The sequence below is a fragment of the Mus pahari genome, chromosome 1 (assembly GCF_900095145.1).
Source record: "Mus pahari chromosome 1, PAHARI_EIJ_v1.1, whole genome shotgun sequence".
NCBI lineage: Eukaryota > Metazoa > Chordata > Mammalia > Rodentia > Muridae > Mus > Mus pahari.
Genome location: NC_034590.1, coordinates 116023339 through 116039863, shown reverse-complemented (window position 1 = coordinate 116039863; position 16525 = coordinate 116023339). Strand labels below are relative to the sequence as shown.

The 16525-nt window shown below is 47.8% G+C and overlaps 3 protein-coding genes across 12 annotated transcripts in view; 2 read left to right on the top strand and 1 right to left on the bottom strand.

Moving 5' to 3' along the window:
• Positions 1-10701, top strand: part of C1H11orf80 (chromosome 1 C11orf80 homolog) — a 75362-nt gene extending 64661 nt beyond the window's left edge. Inside the window, 2 exon segments of the mRNA XM_021208657.1 lie at positions 9249-9327; positions 10352-10701. Of these exon segments, the coding sequence (XP_021064316.1) occupies positions 9249-9327; positions 10352-10701 (429 nt within the window).
• A 196-nt stretch (positions 10702-10897) lies between these two features.
• On the top strand, positions 10898-13951 carry Rce1 (Ras converting CAAX endopeptidase 1). 4 transcript variants are annotated; one of them, XM_021201201.2, is made up of 8 exons: positions 10898-11110; positions 11249-11351; positions 11444-11527; positions 11773-11851; positions 12368-12535; positions 12648-12719; positions 12974-13036; positions 13292-13947. In XM_021201201.2, the coding sequence occupies exons 1-8, from the start codon at positions 10926-10928 to the stop codon at positions 13525-13527; spliced, it is 990 nt and encodes a 329-aa protein (XP_021056860.1). In that variant the 5' UTR covers positions 10898-10925; the 3' UTR covers positions 13528-13947. The 4 variants fall into 4 exon arrangements, with proteins under 4 accessions (XP_021056860.1, XP_029394599.1, XP_021056863.1 ...); XM_029538739.1 differs by having other exon boundaries at positions 11249-11362; positions 11448-11527; XM_021201204.2 differs by having other exon boundaries at positions 10904-11110; positions 11448-11527; positions 13292-13951.
• An 820-nt stretch (positions 13952-14771) lies between these two features.
• The window catches only part of Pc (pyruvate carboxylase), a 112753-nt gene continuing 110999 nt past the window's right edge, over positions 14772-16525 (bottom strand). For 6 of the 7 annotated variants that reach the window (XM_021198720.2, XM_029531917.1, XM_029531044.1 and 3 more), the window contains 4 exons: positions 16278-16457; positions 15955-16203; positions 15611-15751; positions 14772-15531 (listed from right to left, as the gene is read on the bottom strand). In XM_021198720.2, the coding sequence (XP_021054379.1) occupies positions 15283-15531; positions 15611-15751; positions 15955-16203; positions 16278-16457 (819 nt within the window). In that variant the 3' untranslated portion in view covers positions 14772-15282. The remainder of the gene's footprint in view (positions 15532-15610; positions 15752-15954; positions 16204-16277; positions 16458-16525) is intronic. The other variant, XM_021198730.1, reaches the window with a different exon arrangement.

The following is a 16525-nucleotide window of genomic DNA, read 5'->3' as shown; positions in this document are numbered from 1 at the left end:
ATATATATATATATATATATATATATAGCTTTTAGCTATTTATAACTTTAGCTAAGAGGGGAGACCTAGGTAGAAAATGTACCCTCAGACTCCAGGTGTAGCTGAAAGTAAACTAACTGAAGCCCACCTCTCCTGCTCACCCTCCCTCCTTCCCTAAAGCCCACCTTTCTGGCTCAACCTCCCTCCTCCCTCCCCTTTTGATTTTTCACAACAGTTTTCTCAGCTCAGCCAGTGCTGTCCTGGAACTCCCTCTGTAGGTCAGTCTAGACATGAACTCAAACACCTGCCTGCCTTCCTCTCTGTCTCCGGAGTGCTGGGGTTAAAGGTGCAAGCCATTATGCCTGGCTCAGGTTCTCTCGACTTTTTTTTTTTTTTTTCCTCTCAACTTTTTAAAAACTAAAGCATGGGTCCAATAAGCAAATGAGACTAAAGATTAAATGATTACACCATGACTTCTAAGAGGGAGGGTGGGAGGGAGGGAGAGAGGGAGGGAGGGAAAGGAGGGGAGGAAGAGAGGGAGGGAGAGGGGAGGGAGGGATATCAAGGTGGGATTTAACATTAGGCAATAAATGGAATAATTATTTCTGAGAAATGGAAAACAAACAAACAAAAAAACCCATATTTTCTTAAGAACAGGATCTTACTCCATAGTCTTGGCTGGCCTGGAACTCTCTCTGTAGACCAGGCTGATTTTCAGTTCATAGAGATCTCTGTCCGACTCTGCTTCTTGAGCGCTGGGATTAAAGTGTGTATCGTCATACTCTATTGGTTCAAAAACTTTTTTCATCAAACACAATGAGGATTACCCCAACATAATGTCTAGAAAAAGTATACAGGCCATGGAACAAGGAGAGGGGATCCAGGTAAGGCTTAGCGGCCTGCCGAATGTAAACAAGGGGCTGCAACCCCAGGGGAGCTACTTTAGTCTGTTTGGCATCGCTATGACAAAATAAGGGTGCCTTATTTGGCTCAGAATTCTGGGGGTTAGAGAATCTGGGCAGCATGGCGCTGGCACCTAATGAGAAAGGAAGCAAGAGACTGGGGAGACGTGGGGGCCTCAGCTCCTGTGAGAGTCAGGTGCGTTCTACACCAGCAACAGTGAAATACAGAGGACATGAACTATAACAATAATACATTCATTACTTTTAAGATTTATTTTTATTCTCAGTATTATTATTTAGCCTGAATGTACGTATGTACACTACATGCATTCTGTATCCCCAGAGGCTAGAAGACAGCTTCAGATCCCCCGAAACTGGAGTTACAGATGGTTGTGAACCTCCATGTGGATCCTAGGAGTCAAATCTGGATCCTCTACAGAAACAACAATAGCTTTTAACCACTGAGCTATCTCTCCTACTCCTAAAGAGGATACATTTAAACTATGCCATACAAATTATTCTATTAAAGTTATCTGATCTAAACAACCCAACTACCAAATAAAAGAAAGATGAGCTGGGCAGAGGGGTTGGTGCCTGCCTATACTCCAAGTTACATGGGAAGCTGAGGGAGGAAAAACTCAAGTTCAAGACCTGACCAAACTCTTCAGTGATCCTTTGTCTCAGAACAAAGGAAAGGGGAGAAGCTGAGGCTACAGCTCAGTAATAGAGTGCTTGTCGAGCCTGTGTGAGGCCAGTCCTAGAGAGAGAGAGAACCTAAGCCAAGAGGGAACTGGAGAATACTCAGTGGTTAAGGGCAATGGCTGGGTTCTCTTGCAAAGACCCTGGGTTGGATTCCCAGCACCCACATGGTGGCTCACAACTCTCTGTCACTGCAGTCCCAAGGGATCTGACGCCCTCTTCTGGCCTCCATAAGCACTGCACATACATGATGATGCACAACATGCATTGTTATAAAATAAATAATAATAGAAATGAAATTTGATAAAGAATTAGGAAGTTACTATACAGTCTGGAAGAATCCTATTTTAACTGGGACCACTTCTAGCCTCAGGTTCTGAAATAGAATCTCATTTCAGAGCAAAAACAAACATACAAAAAGACAAGCTGGAGAGATGGCTCAGTGAATAAAGTGCTTATTGTGCAGGCACCAGGATCTGAATTCCGGTTTTTGTGGGGGTGTTTGTTTGTTTATTTTCAGGACAGGTTTTCTGTGTAGCCCTGGCTGTCCTGGAACTTGCTGTGCAGATCAGGCTGTCCTTGAACTCAAGAGATCCACCTGCCTCTGTCCCTGCCTCCTAAGTGCTGCGATTAAAGGCTTGCACCACCACCAGCATCACCCAGCAGGCTTTGAATTCTGATTCCCATCACTCACATAAAAATGGGTGCAGTTGTGTGTCTGTAATCTCACTGCCAAGGCGGACACAGTAGATACCCTGGAGACTTCCTAGCCAAGTATTCTAACTGAAATGGTAAACTTCAGGTTCAATGAGAGGTCCAGTCTCAAAAAACAAGGTGGAGTGTGATAGAGGAAGAGATGTGCTGGCCTACACACACACACACACACACACACACACACACACACACACAGGAAAATATGTACCATATTAATACTATTAATAAAAACTAGAGCTAGACAGGTGATATCAGCATCAGACAAACAGATTTTAGAGTGGAAAATACTATGTGGAATAAATGGGATCATATCAGGACCAGCAAGATGGCTCAAGGGGTAAAGGTTCTTGCTGAGAAAGTCTGGAGACCAGAGTTTGATTCCTAGAGCCCACATAAAAAGCCATATGCGGTGGTGTATATCTTTAATCTCAGCACTTCTATGGCAAGACAGGAGGCAAAGGCAGAAGAATTGGGTAGAAACTTGTGTATCAGCTAGCCCAGGGTTGTACACAGCACAGCAGAAAGAGCAAGAGACCATGCGTGTGGAAAGAGAGAACTGACCCCACAGGCTAGTCCTCCATCCTCCAGCATGCATGTGCTCACACACATCATACACACATTAATAAACAATAATAAAAATAGAGAGGGCCATTTCATACTAGTGAAGTCAGTTGGTCCTGAGACACTACAGATACTCCTAACTTATGATTGGATTGCATTGCAGTAACCCATCATAAGTTAAAATCATAACTGAAATCCCACTTAATACACCTAGGTAACTGAACATCATAGCCCAGCCTAGCTTACATGTGTTCAGACACAACAGAGGATACCTTGGAAAAACTTTCTAAACACAAAGCAAATTTTATACAACAGTTTGTGGGCTATACCGAATGTTATTCTGAACATGTGGGCTAGGGGGAAGCCAGGCAGTGTAGGAGTGTGCCTTTAATACCAGAGGAGGCAGGCAGATCTCTGAGTTCGAGGCCAGCCTGGTCTACAAAGTGAGCTTCAGGACAGCCAGAGCTACACAGAGAAACCCTGTCTCGAAAAATAAAACAAAAAAGGATGGGGGACCCCCAAAGATCATTTGAATGTACGTCCCCACCACTGTGGAGCCAAGAATCCATGCTAAGCATCACAGCCCAGGGCCCATCCATAGTCCTAAACATGCACGGACTGTCTAAGAAGGCTTTTAAAATGAAGGAAACAAAATGAAACTCTTAAGTGCAAGTAGTTAAATCCAAGCCATATCTGGAGATTTCAACATACTTCTTTCAATAACTGGCAGGATGACTAGATAGGAAATCAGTAAGTCTATAAGTATTTAACAGTGCTATCAATCAATTTGACCTAATTGATGTTCATAAAAACACTTTGTCTGAGCTGGGCGTGGTGGCGCACACCTTTAATCTCAGCACTTGGGAGGCAGAGGCAGGTGGATTTCTGAGTTTGAGGCTAGCCTGGTCTACAGAGTGAGTTCCAGGACAGCCAGAGCTATACAGAGAAACCCTGTCTCAAAAAACCAAAAAAAAAAACCAAAAAAACCAAAAAAACACTTTGTCCAACCATGTAAGAATGCAGTTCCTTTCATACACACATGATACATTCAGCAGGATAGAACATATTCCAGCCATTAGATATTTCTATATCAGAACAGTGCATATTCCAGCCTTTAGATATCTTTGTATCAGAATAGACTATATTCTCAGACATTAGATATCTCTCAATGTAAACTTATTTAAAAACATACAAATTTATGTTTTAAATGCTTATTACATCTACTTGTGTGAAGGTCAGGGGACAACTTGCAGAAGCCATTCCTCATTCCCCGTGTGTGTTCCAGGGCTTGAACTTGGGTACTGAGAATTGGCAAAAGCCTTCGCTCAGCGAGTCATCTTGCTCTGAAGTACATGGGATTTGTTGACGTTATTCTGTGACACTTGCTACAGTCATATGTAGGAATCTGAGTGATGACTGGCAGGAATCTGTCCCCTCCTACCATGTGGGCTCAAGATATGGAGCTAAGACTATCAGGCTTGATAACAAACACTTTGCCCACTGAACCATATCACCAGATTCTAAAGTATATTTTGACCACACTAGAATTACCAAAACAAAACTAATAACAGAAAAATATCTGAGAGATTTTACAGTAGTTATAAAATAAACTTTGAAGTAAAACATGAAGTTAAAAGAAAAGTTAGGAGCTGGAGAGATGGCTCAGGGATTAAGAGCACTGACTACACTTCCAGAGTCCTGAGTTCAATTCCCAGCAACCACATGGTGGCTCACAACCAACTGTAATGGGATCTGATGCCCTCTTCTGGTGTGTCTGAAGAGAGGACAGTGTACTCACATACATAAAGTAAATAAATCTTTTTTAAAAAGGACAAAGAAAAGTTAGAAGTAATTTAATGAAATGAAAATGCAGATGATCAGAATGTGTGGACTGTAGCTGATGTTGTACTGCCTGGAAAGGATGGTCTCAGCATGGCAGCTGTGCCAGCCAAGGCTGCACAAATAGAGCAAATGAAATAATAAGTTAATAATAGGAAATAAAAATAAAGAAAAACCATGGAAACGAAAAGGTATAGTACATTGATCATATTAATAAACGAGTGACCAGGTAAGCCAGAATGAAAGAGAGGGGTCCTGCATGGTGCACAGCTGTAACCCTAGTACTCAGGAGAGTGAGGCAGGGTCATGGAGAGCCTGAAGCAGCCTGGGCTACATAGTGAATTCAAGACCAGTTGGGGCTGCATAGCAAGAATGCCTTGTCTCAGGTTGGTTGGTTGGTTGGTTGATTGGTTTTAACTATAAGATGTCTCTATTGCAGGTAGATGTCTGTGAGTCCAAGGTCAGGCTAATCTACAGAGTGAGTTCCAAAATACACAGGATCTTGAAAAGCCAAAACCAATATTTGAGATATATATTGGTATCAGAAATTAAAAGTGCGACATCCGGTATTTTTAAATTACTCTCAGAAGGCCATATTTGGCAGTACATTTGACAAGTGATGAAATGGGTAATTTACTAAAGGGACATAGAATAATCTTGTATCTATGGAAGAAACTGGATTTCTGGTTTAAAAATCAGTACAGGCTACTTGTCAAACAAAGTTCGTTATAGAACTCTATTCAGTAAGTGAGCACACTTAGCTAAAGTGCTCATACAGAACCCACAAATAAATACATACAATCATTAATCATGGTATGAAAATTCAAATAAAAAAAATCACAGGTTTGGGGAATAAAAAGGCCAATGGGTATGGTGGCATGTGCCTGTAGCCCCAGCTCTGATGGCTGAGGTAGAAAGATCGTTTAGCCCACGCCCAACCCAGGCAACATGATGAAACCCTATCTCGAAAAGGGGGTGAGATAGATAAGAAGTCTTTTGGAAGACAACTTGACAGGTTTTTTTTTTGGGGGGGGTTACACATATGCCTATCTGGCCTAGCTACCCCACTGTGTTACACAGAAACAGTGCATCCATGTTCATAGTCTCTTTGTTGTGTATTTGTTGGAACTCCCAGCAGTTTGATGATCTATATGGTTGAGCACTGTTCAACCATAAAGGGAATGAACTGTTGATTCTCACATATAATCTCTTGGAGCTGGAGTTATAGGTGTTGTGAGACCCTGGAAAACAAACTCCTGCCCTTTCCAAGAGCCGCAAGTGCTCTTAACTGCTGTGCTGTTTCTCCAGCCCCTCACACTGTTATCTCACCACTCAATTCCCAACTTTAATACTTTCAGAAAGACCAGGGCCTTCAGGACAGCATGGGCATTTGTTCTCCCCTTGGTACCTCTTTTTACCTGTTGGAGGGGCAATGGTGCTCAGGCAGGAAAGCCCACAAAGCAGAGCCTGTCAACGCTCCCTTCACAACTTTTGTCATACCTGTATGCAGGCCTCACTAAACCTCCTTCGTTTTCGCCGAGTTGGAGAGCTGATGGCGACACCTCAAGCAAGCAAAGCTTCTAAACATGGTATTCGTTCCCTAGAGATGCTGTAAGTCATTACCAGGGACTTAGTGACTTAAAAACATCATTTATTCTGTCATAGTGCTGGAGGCCAGGAGTTTAAAATCAGGCGTGAGCTGGCCTGTGTTTCCTTTAGATGCACTGGGAGAGAATCCATCTGTCTCTCTGGTTTCCTAGTTTGCGGCTTACATAACTCCAGTTTCTACCCCCATCTTCACCTAGTCTTTCCCTACCCAACTGTTTCTGATTTAGGAGGGCCCACCCTGAGTCCTGCATGCAGTATGGTCCTATCTCTGAATCCTTCAAAGACCCCTTTTTCCAAATAATCTCACATTCGCAGGCTCTTGGTGTTAGGATGTGGGCAAACTGGAAGGGGTACAGTCCAATTCACTTCAACCAGGAACACCTTGAGAACACAGCATGAGCCATCATTAGAACCCAGGAAGATCCCCTCAGGTCCTGGGGTGTTTCTGCATCTGAAGATCTTTTGCTTGGACCTCTCTGACATCCCAGTGAAGTCTGAAAGAATTGATCTGAGCTCTTTACCTTTTGGCTCTAGTGGTGGCTCATAGCCCCAGGGCCACTTAACTCAAGGATGTTGAAAGAAAGGAGTATTTACAGAATACCTAATCTGTATTTCCATTTCTGTCTCAACAAAGATATTCTGAATTAGGTCATTATCTTCCGTCTTATAAGTAAGGTAACTGTGAAACTTAAACCTTGCTGGTTACATGGCTAGTACCTGGCTGGGGTTCAAAGCCTGATCACATTGTGCCTTTGTAGGGCTGAGTGGCAGGCCCAGGAAATGAGTGTACACAGGTCCATTGTCATTAGACCTTTCTTCTATTAGAGGCCACTTTGTGTCAACTCATTGGTGGCACAATAGTGGCCCCTAGTGGCTTCAGCTACAAACCACATGATCAAGGCAATAGGTCAAGTTTTTGGGTTTTTTTCTTTTACTTTGTTTCCATGGTAACTAGCCAACTCACCAGATATAGAATTGACCCATCTATAGTTTAAGGAGAAATGGCAGTTCTCTAAAGGACTGGGCTGTCTCTCTGTGTGTGAGGCTCACAGTGTTAGCTATCTCAAGTGGGTCACCCCTCTGTAAGACCAGCTTTTAAAAGAAAAAAGACAAAAGACACGTCTGTTACACAAAGCTTCCCAGGCCAGAGTGAACTGAAACTGTGCTGGTTTTTGAGGGAGATCTTTACCCCTATGTGTTCCTCAGAATGTAATTACTTAGAAGTTGGAATTTGTATTAATACACAGTGTAGCTCAGGTGTGTGCATCTGAGGAGAGACTGTGGGATCCCCCAGAAATGATGATAACTGTAACTGCAGAGCTTCTATAACATAAAAATCTGCAATGAGGGGCTGGTGAGATGGCTCAGTGGGTAAGGGCACCCGACTGCTCTTCCGAAGGTCCGGAGTTCAAATTTCAGCAACTACATGGTGGCTCATAACCATCCGTAACAAGATCTGACGCCCTCTTCTGGAGTGTCTGAAGACAGCTACAGTGTACTTACATATAATAAATAAATAAATCTTTTAAAAAAAATCTGCAATGAGGAGGCCAGGTAGCTCTCACATTTAATTCCTGCACTTAGGAGACAGAGGCCAACCTGGCCTACATAGTAAGTTCCAGGACAGCCAGAGCTATCTAGCAAAACTGTCTTAAAGGGAAAAAGAAGCAGTGTCATAGAATGCATTGTACTGCGGTGTAATTCTTACGTAAGACTTCCATTTCAAAGTGTCAACTTGATGCTTTTAAGGATAGTCACTGTGCTGTGTGCTCCTCCCACCAAACTCCAGAGGTCTCCATCACACTGAAAACAAGCACTGTGCCTGCTGAACTGCACATAACCCACCTTCTAGTGGCTTATGTCTACCTTCCCCTTGGTGTTCTTTGAAGTAGACATTACAGGTATGGGGGGGGTGTTATTGCTTGAGACAGGGTCTCACTGTGTATGAGAATGGCCTTTATCTTTCCATGTAGCTGAGGATCATCTTGAACTCCTGCTCATTCTGCCTCCCTCTCCTGAGAGCTGGAATTACATATGTGCTATTATGTGCTGTTTTATGAAGTGCTAGGGGTGTGCGCCTGCAGCTTTCATGCAAACACTCATTTTTTTCATCTTTTTTAGAAGATGTATGTTTAACTATGTGTACATATAGAGGGACAGATGATCAGACATTAAAGGTCAGCTCTGGGATATATGAGACCCTGTCTCAAAGAATTTCACTTAATTTAAAATAAGACAGGGCCAGGGATTGTGGTGTATGCCTTTAATCCTAGCACTTGTGAGGCAAAGGTAGGAGGATCTCTGCAAGTTCAAGCCCCGCTTGGTCTACACCACATACTGAGTTCCAGACAGCGAAGACTAAATAAAAAGGGACTGGAGAAATGGCTGTGCGTAAGAGGGACTATGCTGCTATTGGTTTGGTTTGGTTCCCAGCATTCACATCATGCAACTTGTCAAAGTGTAACTCTAATTACAGGGGATCTGACCACCTTTCCTGTAGACACGTAATTCACATAGTTACAAATACACATAATAGACCTTGAGTAGAAAGATGGAGCCGGGCATGGTGGCGCACGCCTTTAATCCCAGCACTTGGGAGGCAGAGGCAGGCGGATTTCTGAGTTCGAGGCCAGCCTAGTCTACAAAGTGAGTTCCAGGACAGCCGGGGCTATACAGAGAAATCCTGTCTCAAAAAAACAAAACAAAACAAAAAAGATGGACATAAACACAAACACATAAAAATGATGACTAGTGCTATACTTCAGAGTCTGAGGTTCAGGGATATGCTGGGAATTGATGCTTTGAAAGTTGGAGGCCAAGTAGAGACTGTTGAATTAGGAGGATGAGGGAGTTCCAGGTGAAAACATCCCTATAAGCCAAACCACATGTCTTACTAAGGTTCATTCAGACTTCTGCAAAATTCACTTGGACTTTCTATTGTTAAAGCACTTGAATCCAGAGAAAAATATTTCAGCCCAGAACACCAAAGACCAGCACAAGAATATTGGCCAGGAATTCCCTGAAGGTAAGTCTCAAGCTTTTGGGGTAAGCCCTGGACTGAAATCAGAGAAATAAAATTCATGGTGTGGAGTGGTCCAACTATCCAACGATCCCATTCCACTTTAGCCATGCTGCTGCCACCTGGGATTTGGCTGCCTTCCACAGGGATTGAGGAACTTGAAGTAGCAACAGCGTGCATTCCTACTTTAAAGCTACTCGATGGGACTTGTGCTTTGTACTAGTATGTGCACAGTAGCTTTTCCAGAGAAAAGTGCATTCATTGGCTGATATCCCGAGGGACCTACTCAGGAGGAATCTGCCAAGGCAAAACTCTGTAAATCTGCACCTGAGAGGTTGGGGATGTAGCTCAGTGTCAGAGAGTTTACTTGCTTGTCAATACCCTGAGTTTGAACCTCCTCCCTGTTTGTTCTTCCGAAAGTGGATCTATTACAGATAAGCTAATGGTGATTCCCAATCTTCCTGATGCTGCCACCCTTTAATACCACCTCATGTTGTGGTGATCCCCAACCATTACAATTATCTTCATTGCTACTAATTAACTGTAATTTTGCCACTGTTATGATGTATCTGATTATTATTAAGTATCTGATGCGCGACCCACTGGTTGAGAACCGCTTAACTAAAGCATGTTCATGAGTGTCTAATCCCAGCACTTGGGTGTTAGAAGCAAGATGATCACTTTAAGGCTAGCCTGGCTTTCAAGAGAGTCTGTCTAAACATCAACAACAAAATGCTGCCTCTGTAGCAACTGCCTAGAACGATACCAGAGAGAGAGATTGAGTTGCTTATTGCCCGAAGCAAAGCCTGATACGCTTGGAATGCATATCACCTAGTTTGCGCGGAAAGTTAGGTGTCTCCTATCATGGGAGAGGGATGGGGAGCGCTACGGAAGGTCGGGCACTGAAATGTTTTCATCCGGAAAGATGGAGCGGGAGAGTTAATTTAGAACTATGCCCCTGCCCCAACAGCCTCTGTAGCATTGGCACAAATCTTCAGGAGCAAGATGAAATGGGCTTGTTTTCTCCTAGAATCCATCGGGCAAGCAGAAAACAAGAGGCTCAAGAGGGGCAGCCCCAACCATGGCAGCGAAGAATCGCGAGGTCTGGGCTCAGCAAGGGACCTGAGCCCACCAAAATCCGCCACGCGCGACCGCGAGCTCACCGAGGCCTCCCTCACTGCTAGAGGATCGCAGACCCCAGCGGCCCACGGCAGGGCCCAGGCGGCAGACGCAGCGAGCCCTCCGGGCGGCCTGGAGGTACCGCAGCGAGAGCAGGACGGGCGGGGGCCTAAGCTACCGCCTCCGGGTCCTCACCACCGCCTCCTCTGCTCCCGCAGGACTTGTGGCTGCAGGAGGTAGCCAATCTGTCCGAGTGGCTGAATCCAGGACACGGGTCCTAAGCGCTCGCTCCGGAGACTCCCAGAAAGCCAAGGAAGCCCGGGACACGTGTGTCACACCTTCTGTATTCCAATAAAGCCGCTCCAAGCACCCAGTGTCAACTACAGTGCAAGGGGAGGGGCGCCTGGGGGACCGGGCAACTCGCGCCGCCGCCTGACGTCACCTGCGCCGTTGCGTCACTGTCGCGCGCCACAGGTCCGGGCGTGATGGCGGCGCTGGGCGGGGACGGGCTGCGTTTACTGTCGGTATCGCGGCCAGAGCGGCAGCCCGAGTCAGCCGCGCTGAGCGGCCCGGGCCCAGGGCTGTGCTGCTGGGTGTCTGTGTTCTCCTGCTTCAGCCTCGCCTGCTCCTACGTGGGCAGCCTCTACGTGTGGAAGAGCGAGCTGCCCAGGTGCGGGGGATGCGCGAGCGACCGGAATCTGCGCTCTCGTGGGGCGGGGCTGCGGGCGGAGCTTGGGCCGGACGGGGGTGGGGCCGTGTCGGCAAGTGGGTGCTGCAGGCCCCCAGAACTTACTGTCCCCTTTCCTAGGGACCACCCCGCTGTTATCAAGCGGCGTTTCACCAGTGTCCTGGTAGTGTCCAGCTTGTCCCCTCTTTGCGTGCTGCTCTGGAGGGAACTCACTGGCATCCAGGTGCGAAGGAGGTGGGGCACAGGGCAGCTAGGGAAAGGATCTAGAATTTTGTGGGAGGGAACATCACTGATGCCCCCTTTCCTGTGGCTCAGCCAGGCACATCACTGCTTACCTTGATGGGCTTCAGGCTGGAGGGCATTTTCCCAGCAGCGCTGCTGCCCCTGCTGCTAACTATGGTGAGTCCTGCTTTATTTTTCCAACTCTGTTGTCACTAATGTAATGACGTGCCCTTCTTGGGTACAGCTTTTGGCAGATGGAAGACAGGAATTATGATGTGTCCCCCTAAACCCCTGGTGTACATGGCTGGGAAACCCTAGAGCTCAGGAAACCTGAGTTCTCGTGAGGCTGACCAAGGGCGTAGGTGTGGGCAAGGTCATTGGATTGTGGTAAAGGCTTTCATTTTATGTTTGTCTCCCCCCAGATCCTTTTCCTGGGTCCACTGATGCAGCTCTCTATGGATTGCCCGTGTGACCTGACAGATGGGCTGAAGGTTGTCCTGGGTGAGTCTTCAAGACTGAGGAAAAGGTAGGCACAGGCAGTCAGTCCAGAACACTGGGGAAAGGAGTCAGTGAGATGGTGTGATCTGGACTGAAGAGGTGAGATGTCACCTCTCAGCGTGTGTTTCCACATCAGTAAAATGGATTATATTGCTGGGTACCCTGTAAGTTTGTGATGCTCAAGGAGGCCTTTCTGGACCCAAAACAGTATTTGATATGGCCTAGACAGCATCTTCCCCTGCTCTCCCATAATTTGGCTTCCCCAAATATTGGTCTTGGTTAAATTTGGATGCCTCTGGGATTTACTGTGACTCCCTCATCTACTGCTGCCTTCCCTTACTGCTGTCAGTCATCTCAAGCCATTATAATTGAAATTCAGTCTGATAAGGCTTGTTCCCTTCTCCATTCTGATTCTCAGGATTTCCTAATCTGAGTCTGGCTAGAGTAAACCTGTGGGAGAGGGCCCCAGATGTCTCTAGTAACTAGGCACTCATTGCTTATCCTGGATATTTACTCTAGCCCCTCGTTCTTGGGCCCGCTGCCTCTCAGACATGCGTTGGCTACGAAACCAAGTTATTGCACCGCTGACAGAGGAGCTGGTGTTCCGGGCTTGCATGCTGCCCATGCTAGCGCCATGCACAGGCCTGGGCCCTGCTGTGTTCACCTGCCCACTCTTTTTTGGAGTCGGTGAGTCTAGCCCGTCCAGCAATGATGTTCCCAGCATGAGGGCTAAAAATGGGTGAGGGGGAACTAGGTAGAAAGCCAGAGGCATATGATGTGGTTTTCACCTTCCTCCCAGCCCATTTTCACCACATTATTGAGCAGCTGCGCTTCCGCCAAAGCAGTGTGGGAAGTATCTTCTTGTCTGCAGGTGAGGCCTGGAGAGGCAGTCAAGGGTTGGGGTGTTATGGTGTCCCTCATAGACACCCTACAGAAACGGTTGGAGACTGAGCTATAAGTATTGGATGGGGCCCACCAATTATGGAAGGTGGGGTACAGAGAACAGCCACAGATAATGGGCAGGCAGTCACTGCCAAGGGGAATGGGTGGGCTCTGGCTGTGGGATGTGCAGTGCTGGGGTAGGGTGGGTATGCAGGTGTGGTCACTCGAAGCCTCCATCTCCAGCGTTCCAGTTCTCCTACACTGCTGTCTTCGGTGCTTATACGGCTTTCCTCTTCATCCGCACAGGTTGGTCCTCGGCCTTTTATGGGTCTCCAGGGGCCCACAGATGTGGGTGGGAGAAAGGGGACACTGTGGATGCAACTGTTTCTTTTACCACATTCCTGGAGACAGTCTAAGCCAGGGCCCTTAGCTTTTTAAGATCCAAGAGGTGGAAGCAGAGGTTATAACATGGGGGAAGATGAGTGTGTGGGGTGGGGGGGTCACTAACTAGAAGGGCCATTGGGGGGGGGCTGCTTCACATGTTGCACCCTCTCTCTCCAGGACACCTGATAGGGCCGGTTCTCTGCCACTCCTTCTGCAACTACATGGGCTTCCCTGCTGTGTGTGCAGCCCTGGAGCATCCACAGAAGTGGCCACTGCTGGCAGGCTATGCCCTTGGTGTGGGGCTCTTCCTGCTTCTGCTTCAGCCCCTGACAGACCCCAAGCTCTACGGCAGCCTTCCTCTTTGTATGCTTTTGGAACGAACGGGAGCCTCAGAGACCCTACTGTGCTCCTGACCACCACTCTTCTGTGCACTCCAGTGAACTCTGACGGGCTCTCCAGCCCCTCCTTAACTAGGAATACTGCAAGGGAGGGACTGGCTGGGGTCCCCGAGATCTCAGGAATTTTTGTAGGGGATTGAAGCCAGAGCTAGTTGAATCCCAGGGACCAAGAGAAAGGAGCAGATATCCAAAGGGTGCAGCCCCTCTCGAAGGGGGGATGAGCAGCAACTGGAAGTGAGGGGACAAGGACAAATCCTAGGAGCTGTGGACTCTCTGGACCGATATTTCCCTAGCTCCTTTGTGTCCCCCATTCCCCCTTGAAAAGCTGCTCAGTGGGTTTATTTATCAAACCCCTCCTCTCAGCTTCCCAGGGTTTTCTCATTGTCTTTTTGCATCAAGACTTTGTATTGGGATATTAAAAGAGATTTAACTTGGGTAACATGGTCTTGGAACCTTGGGGCTCTGTGTATTTGGGGCTAGGTATACTGTCCCAGCTACCTGGGCAGGTAAGCCTGGCGGGCAGGTCCCACAGTGGAGGATAGGAGCCTCCGCTGCTAAGGCTGTGTCTTACTTTCCTGAGCTCGGTGGTTAAGCTAGCAGGGCCCAAATGGAAACTCATCATTGTGGGGCCTGCACCTCTGTTACCAAGGTCAAGGACGACCCATAGCTTTGGCCCCAGTAATGGAGCTTCCAGCCTGTGTCCTGTGAGCTGGAGGAGGGTGGTTCCAGAGCCTCATTCTACACAAGGATGTGGGTCCCGGGCCCAAGAGGAAACTTCTGTCTCAGGCTTTTGGGTCTATATGGACTGCTACCCCTCTGCTTCACCCAGTCCCTGGAGGAACCCAGGACAAAGGTCACAGCCCTGAAAGTGGCAAGGACTCTACCAAGCACCTCCACTCTTCTTTCCTGCCCACCATACTTCTAGAATGTTTGTTTTCCTTTGCCTTTTTAAAAATTTGTGATTATCCTTTCAAGTCCCCTACATTTAAGGTTGTTCTGAAACCCACTCCCTGAAAGTGGTGACGGAAAGTGGACATGTGGTCATTTACGAGTGGCACTCCCCCCAAGGTTGGTTATGACATAGCCACACTCATGAAGTTATAACAGGAAGTATCACAGTCATGCGCCTGCCTCCCTAGGGAGCTCTTGTCTCCTCTAGCCTGTGTAGAGGCTGGTGGTAGGGAGGTGAGGGGTGGTAGGCAGTGGCCTGCTGTAACAAGCACCCAGAGAACACTAGACAGACAGGCTTGTGGGGTCTACTTTACCAAGGTCTAGGAAGTTTAAGAAAAAAAAAGCAGATCTGGCCTAGATCCCATGGGAGTTTGAAAGAAATACACCCACACGGTCACTAGGGTGGGGTAGACTGTACATGACTTAGTGTGGAGGGCAAGGGAAGGCCACTTTTATTGAGCAAATTTCCCAGGACCTGTGAATTAGGTCTTCCCTCTACCCCCAGAGGTAGAACCCCTAAACCACCTCCCCCAGGTACAAGGCCACCTACTGTACACCTGTCGTCTCCCACGAGGAGCAGACCCTTATTTGGCAAGAGATGAATATGTGAGCAACTACCTGCCAGTAAGAAAAGGACAAATAGCTGAAGGGAATGGGCGGGCCATTGCAGGTAGTGTGTGTGCTGTCCCATGGGACAGGACCTCAAGGACCTGGCCCTTCCTACTCTCGGGTACTGGCTGGCCTGGGCCTGCCCTGGCTGCACAGCTTCTGTTGAGAGGCTTGGGGTAGGGTTGGCCAGGCTGCCAGGCTGGAGTAAGATCACTCAATCTCTAGGATGAGGTCGTCGCCTTCCAGAGTCATGTCCTTGGTCACGTGAACCTTTCGGATAGTGCCCTCCATGGGCGAAGTCACCACGGTCTCCATCTTCATGGCGCTGAGCACACAGAGGGGCTGGCCCTTAACCACCTTGTCTCCTGCTGCCACCTTGATGTCTATGACCTTCCCAGGCATCGGGGCCCCAATTTGGCCCTTCACATCCTTCAAAGCCTTGGGATGGAAGTGCATTTCCTGCAGACAGGACAGAGACGACATAAGACAGCAGGTCAGGCCAATCCCTACCACCTGACTGGCTCTGGTAGCACTATACCTTCATGGCCTGGGTGTCTTTAACCAGAATGGATCGAAGCTGCCCATTGAGTTCAAAGAAGACCTGCCTCTGGCCAGCACGGTTCAGGTCGCTTACAGCCAGGGCTTTGATGTGCAGGGTCTTGCCCCGTTCCAGCTCAACCTGCAGAGAAGGCAGGAGAGAGCTGGGGAGGAAGTAATGACCACGGGCCCTGGGTCCCACAGGTGTGAGGAGAGCCCAGCCCTGGTCACACAGGACCGTTCCTGCTCTACAGCTCACAAAGCTGTGCATAGCGTTTGGGAGCTGTATGGCAGGGCTACTGTAGGCCCTGGGGCTGAATGAAGACAAATACAAGAACCACTGACCTCAAACTCCTCTGCAATTTTGGGTCCTTGAAGAAAGAGACGAGTATTAAGGCTATCCAGGGGGCCAAAGGTAGCCGTGAAGTCTTTGAATTGAGCAAAGACATCAGGGTACATGGCTGCAGAGAGAACATCCTCTGGGGTCACCTCCTCCCCATGTCTGTCAATCAGGTCCTTCTCCAGCTCCTTCAGGTTCAGTGGAGGGAGGGAGGCTCCAGGCCGCCCCTCTATTCTTGGCAGGTCCTTTAGCACCTGAAGAGCAAGCAGAGGGTCAGGGCCAAGTTCTTGTACTCAGCCCCTGTCTCATCATGATGCACCTTCCCTACCTTAGAGCGAAAGGGCTCTGGGAAACCCCCATGGGGAATGCCAATGTAGCCCTGCAGGAACTCCACCACAGAGCGGGGGAAGGACAGCTCTTCTGCCTGAGCTTCTGCCTCTGCCCGGCTCAACCCGTTCTGCACCATAAACTGGGCCAGGTCCCCCACAATCTTGGAGGATGGTGTCACCTGAAGAGAAAAGATCTCTGGTAATAAGGATGCTAGGCCCAGAGGCAGGAGCATAGCGTGCAGGGTCA